Here is a 6,013-nt window from a genome sequence, read left to right as displayed (position 1 = left end):
GTTTGATTCCCACCATCTAGAAGGAGGATTTATTCCATCTCCCCCTTGTCTGTAGGAATTCTCTAGTCTCTACCCTACTCTTAATAAAAAACGTGAGTCGCTCTATACTGTAGAATATTATTTTAGTCCATGAATTTTAAGTGTGCTTTTATGTGCTTTTGAAAACTGCGCAACTAATAATATGCTAGTTTTTAGATTTTTTTATATGTGCTCTTGGGCTGAAATGAGCCTCCAATGCCTGTGTGCCTCAACACCTCCTTGCACTTGTTGAGCTGCGTTTGCCCGAAGTTTTAACACTGCGTTGAGATAGAGAGAAATGGATGGAAAGGAGAGAGAAATGGATGGAAAGGAAGGAGAGAGGTTTGAAAAGATTGAAAATCCATTGTTTGGATAACAAAAAGCGAGGAAAGGGATTTGGAGGAAAGGGGTTTGAAGGGAAAACTTAAATAAATTTTATTAAGAATACAATTTCTCCTAAAGTGAAAAGATTTGGAGGAAAACACTCATTTTCCTTTCTTTTCCCTTCTCTTCCCTTTTAAATAAGCAAGGTGCACTCTTCTTCTTTACCCCTCTCCTTCCTCTTCCTTCCCCTTCATTTCCTTTCTTTTCTCTCCTAATTTGATATCCAAACATAATGTAAAAACATCTTTCCTAGCGCCTAAAATTGTTTCAAGCAAATTTTTTTCTTCTGATACTATAATTATAAACTCATGGTTTCTTGGTTATTATTTTCCAATCACCTTCACGAAATTTCTTTGTGATCCTTGTGTACGTCAAACTCGAAAGTTAGTCTGCTATTATAAATGACCTGATGATAGATCCAGCGTGATGTAGTTGTTCCCTGAATTAACTAGTTGTCAGTAGTCTGTAAATGCATTACATACAACAGTCCTTTATTTATGGAATGAACTTCCAAACCTCAGTTTTGTGCTCAAAGAAAAGTAAATAATCGTCAGTTTGTATGTCATTGATTCTATTCATGTCAATTTCTGCCCTTACAAAGAATCTTTCAGTCATCCAGAAATTTGTTCTGTACTTTTAGAAATTGCAATATTCCTTTATCCAATGCCGTAAAGTGGCTTGCTCATAAACTTTCACCTAGGTAAAGTTTGGAGTCAAATATACACAACCTTAGTACACTACATGGCGGCTAGTTAGTGTACTTGTTTTTCGGCTAGGCTTTACTGTTACCTCTTCACAAACTCTCCAAAAAAAGGGACTTAAACCTAAACTCTCACCTAGGTAGAGTTTGGACAACTGAATCTACCCAACCTTAACCTGTAACAACCAACTTGTCTTCGATTGACCATTGACAGCAACATAACTCTGTGAGTAAAAAGTCCTCAAGAAAATAATTCGGGAAGCAAATTCTTTCAATACTAAACATTCCCGGGTGTTGCGTAGATAAGGAAAATTTCTGATAACATAAAATCCATCCATCCATCCATCCATTGTTGTTGAGAACACAGGATTCGTTTTGCCGATGTCATGGAGGAATTCGACCTTAAATTGCTGTTTAGATTGGTCGTACTTGTTTGATACCTTAATCCGATAATGAGTTAGATTGATGCTTTTTACAGTGCTTACTGTAACGCAAGAGATTGGTTCATTATGATCATATTCATAGTTTATAATTACTGCCTATCTGTTACAATGACTCGAGCTTCTCCTTAGTCTTTCCCCTGTACAATTTAGCTAGTTTAATGTTTAATATTAGTTGACATTTTTCAGACTAATCAAGGGGATAAAGAAGTAGTAATAAGAATTATTGTACAAAATAACTACTTTTGGGGATCTATTATTCTTCCTGTCACTCTCTTGTTTGGAAATCTCAACAGAAAACAAATTCGAAACCTATTCACTCCTGCAGCCTGCAAGTGTTCTTACTTCTGCAGTAAACCTATAAATTTGAAGGTTTTTTTTTTGTCTGTATTTTGCGACGAACCATTGTTCATCGCAGTTCTGACCACCTCTCAGATGAGACTTATCTTGCATCTGTAACTTAATCTTTTACACCTTCATGTTCCTCATTATCCCCGTCTCCTCATTCATCCTCCTCTTCACCCTCTTCTATACTTCCACAACCACTCAGTTCTCTTTCTTCCTCGTCTTTTTCCTCATCATCACCCTTATCCTCATCCTCATCCTCATCCTCAGTCTGAACAAAACTTAAACGAAGCCGACCATCTTCCCTTTTAGCTTGCAGACACTCTTGTGTAGGAATCCTAACCTCCTTCAACACAAACCTTCCATTCTGTCTGTACGACTGAAACGAAACAGATGGTTTACCTGTCTGTCCTATATAAGATATAGGTGGCGGAAACATAGCCTTTTCACCACCTCTTATATTCCTACTGTAAGAATAAGAGTCACCCGAATGCCTTCTAACATGCACTTTCTCCTCCCTATCATTCATCAGACTCGAATCCTTTTCCGTCATCAAATCATCCCCATCATACAAACTCTCAGACCCAAGCCCTTCAGTGCAGAACTGCAGGCTCTCACTCCTTCGATGGTACGTTTTTGAGTACCCATCGTTATTTGTATTAGTGAACAAAGCACTTATTATACCTTCACTCTTCTCTTCTTCTTGATTGCCATTCTCGTAAATTGACTCAATTGGTAATGCTGTTGATCCTGATGACGCAGTCAATGGCGGCGTAAAAAAAGCCGATACTGATGCAGGTTGTACAGGTTCACATTCAGTTTGTGCTGTTGTATTGTTTTCTTTGAAATGAAGTTCGCCGAAAATCTCAGTTAAAGAGTGGTCAATGGGTGTTTTAAGAGGCTTAATTGGCTTCTTTAAGAGGGAATCAATCAATGAAGAAGAAGATGAGTTTTTTTCAGGTATGGTGTTTTCAAAGATGTGTCTTAAGCTTCCACAGGCTGCCATTTCTCTCTCTATATCTATATATAGTATGTAATTTTCTTGGGTTTTTTGTTATTTTTATCTTATATTATATATAGTATGAAATTGATATCTTCCATTAAAATGGGTAAAGATTAGAAGGATAGAAGATTAAAAGGGAGAAAGAAAGGGAAAGAGTAAAGGGTGTTAAAGAAGAAGGGAAGTAGAGAAGTTCACGGGATTGATGTGAAGACGCGGTTGATATCTTCAAAGATAACAAAGGCCGGTGAATGAATGAGCTGAAAACTAGGTGATAGCTTCTTCTTATACTATTACTACTTTTTTTGTTATTTCTTTTTGGGATTGGAAATTTCAGAAATTGTTGAATTGTTAAGTGGGTCCCTTCTTTTATTGAGAGGAGATGATGGGCTACGGAGGGAATCAAGAAGATTTATATACACCACTTTTTTTTAATTTATCCCTTTATTTCGAACCTCAAAATAAGCAGTTTCTTGTATAAGATCGTCTCATCGTGAGATGAATTCATATAAAATATTTATATATAAAAAGTTTTTATTATTGAGCTATTTAAATTAAGTATGAAGCACGTCTCACGGTAAAATCGTCTCATATAAGAATTTGTGTACAACAAAACTTTTTTTTTATTTTAAATAATATAGATTGCTGAATACTTGATAGGTTATTGCTCTACATTTTTAAGTACAAAGGATGTTGAGGGGAGGGGAGGATTAGGAAAAAGGGATAACGAAAATCGAATTCAGAACTTTATTTTGAGAAAATGATATAGATGATAAGGCCCGGTTCTCTTGCCTTACTCTTGGTGCAATTTCTTGACGCAAATTCTTATGAGAGGCGAAGAGAACATCTTAAATTGGGTTGGCCCAAAAAGGAAAATATAGAGTAAGTTTTTTAGTAGGTATTAGGAGTATTGTAAGTAGGCATTTAAAATATTGTAAGTACTTAAGTACTTACTCGGTGGACATTAAGTATATTGTAAGTAAACATTAAAGATATGGTAAGTAGGCTAGTAGGCTAAGTTTCTCGGTAGGCATTAAGAATATTATAAGTAAGCATTTTAAGTACTTTTTTGGTGGACAATAAATATATTGTAAGTAGACATTAAGATATTGTAAGTAAACATTAAGAATACAGTAAGTAGACATTAAGAATAAATGGGTTGGACCTAAAAGATGTCTTTCAAAGATACGGTCTCTCAGGAGATCGACTAATTTCTTAATACTTTGATCGTTATAAATTTCTAATATTTTTTAAGATAGACCAATGTGTAGTTTATGATTTAAAGATAAACACAAGATAATTTATTAAATAATTTATTGTTATAGATTTTAGATTAACCTTTGAACAAAGAGCCAATAATTTTCCAAGAATATGATATTTATAATCCTTTAAGTGATTTATACGAAGACATTTAAAAGAATATAAAAATATTGAAATATCATTGGACATGTGAAATTTTTCATAAATTTTAAATTTAATGCATTTGTAAATAATATATATTCCATGATTTGTCATAAATTTGTACTCCTATCTTTTTTTGCAATATATTGTTGTATTTTGGTAAAAAAAAAAAGGAAGAATAATTGAGGAAAAAGAGTAGCTTTGTGTGTGGGGTTTATATAATATAGTTGGGTGAAAGGTGGAAAAGGATGATTGGGGGACTTGTATTTGAAAGTATCTCATCTACCTATCTACCACTTAGGTTGCATGCCATGCATTGGCTCACTATTTGTTGGTGATGGAAGAAGAAATTGTGGGGAAAAAGAGAGAATAAAGAAAGAGAGGGATGGAAGGAAAAAAGGGTCTTTTCTTCTTTTATCAATTGATTTCAGCCATTTGCTTCCACCTACTTCATAGTGTATGTAACAAATTGATTGTGATTTCTTGATTTGCTCGAATCCCTTTGTGTTGTATCAAGTATCAAACTCAATTTTTTTTACCTTTAAAAACAATCAAAGAGCGTTAAGTTTTAGTTAGTCTCTACTATGATAGATAAGCTTTAATCGCGATTATATGTTCAGAATCACCACATGTTGGTAATGAAACTAATGTAAGAGGCCGCAACTAATAGTCTCATCATCTACTTCGTATTTTCGTGAGGATTGTTTGAAGGTTGTTTTAGTAAATTGATATTAATAATTACTTCTACAGTGAGATTATTAAAATAGTCAAGAGGTGAATTTATTTTCAAGGGATGAACAAAAGGGTAGTCTTTAATTTTAGATTATGTGAGTTTCAAATTCAACTAATAAAGGGTAGTTGATGCACAAAGCATCATTGCAGATTGAGGGTCCAATGAAAAGTTCTCTATGACCTTTCAGTCACACAACAACACCTGAATCATTAAACTAAAATTAAAAAAATATAAAATTTTCCAAAACAATTAATCCAAATAATGATAGTAAATATGATCTTTGATCATGGATATCCTCCCAAAAGATCATACCAATTAAGCTAGCTAATAGTAATTAGGTTCAACTAAAGGAGGAAAAGGAGTTCCTCGTTCCTAGAATGCATATTGTCCTTTGGGCATGGAAGAAAGGCAATAGAATCCAAGTTGAGCTCCAACATGACCAAATGACTAAATGTATTGGCCATTTAGTATGGTTTTTGTCAACTTGGGAATATTCTAGCCAAATCCCTAACAAGTGTTTTTCCTTTTTGTGGAGGAAATTACTAGTTGCTCATTCATCTCCCTTGAGGACTAGTGATGTAAAGAAATTTGTATGTGACTTAGCTATGTCTGCCTACCAAGTAAATTACTCATTACTAATAGATTTTTATAAGTAGTAAGATTTAACTCGCTGATAATGAATATATTTTATTTGTCTAATACTAGTGGGTAGTTTACCAACTGGTCAACTAAGTTTTTTCCGAGTTAAAAAAGTCATCAGAATCATTTATCTAATTATTTGTCGTGCAGAAGTAATTCCAATTCAATGATGTATGACCATTGACCACTAAGAAAATGCTCTAAACGGTTTATATCAAGTGCAAATCATTTTGTACGATCCAAGAAATTTCCACCCCAAAATTGTAGTCTTCGTTTCTCACTTGCTTTCTCATGGAAGCAAACTTAGTGATGTGTATTCTCTTCCTTACTAAATAATTTTACCAATTGAATTT

The 6,013-nt window shown here is 34.0% G+C and overlaps 1 protein-coding gene across 1 annotated transcript; it reads right to left on the bottom strand.

Moving 5' to 3' along the window:
* Positions 1-2,044: 2,044 nt before the first annotated feature.
* LOC130813541 (protein FANTASTIC FOUR 3-like) lies at positions 2,045-2,893 on the bottom strand. Its single transcript, XM_057679379.1, has one exon. It carries the CDS (start codon positions 2,891-2,893, stop codon positions 2,045-2,047), a length of 849 nt encoding a protein of 282 aa, XP_057535362.1.
* Between the last annotated feature and the right edge of the window lie 3,120 nt (positions 2,894-6,013).

The sequence above is a fragment of the Amaranthus tricolor genome, chromosome 5, assembly GCF_026212465.1.
Source record: "Amaranthus tricolor cultivar Red isolate AtriRed21 chromosome 5, ASM2621246v1, whole genome shotgun sequence".
Taxonomy (NCBI): domain Eukaryota; kingdom Viridiplantae; phylum Streptophyta; class Magnoliopsida; order Caryophyllales; family Amaranthaceae; genus Amaranthus; species Amaranthus tricolor.
Note: the sequence above shows the minus strand (reverse complement) of the source record. Positions and strands in the feature narration are given on the sequence as shown.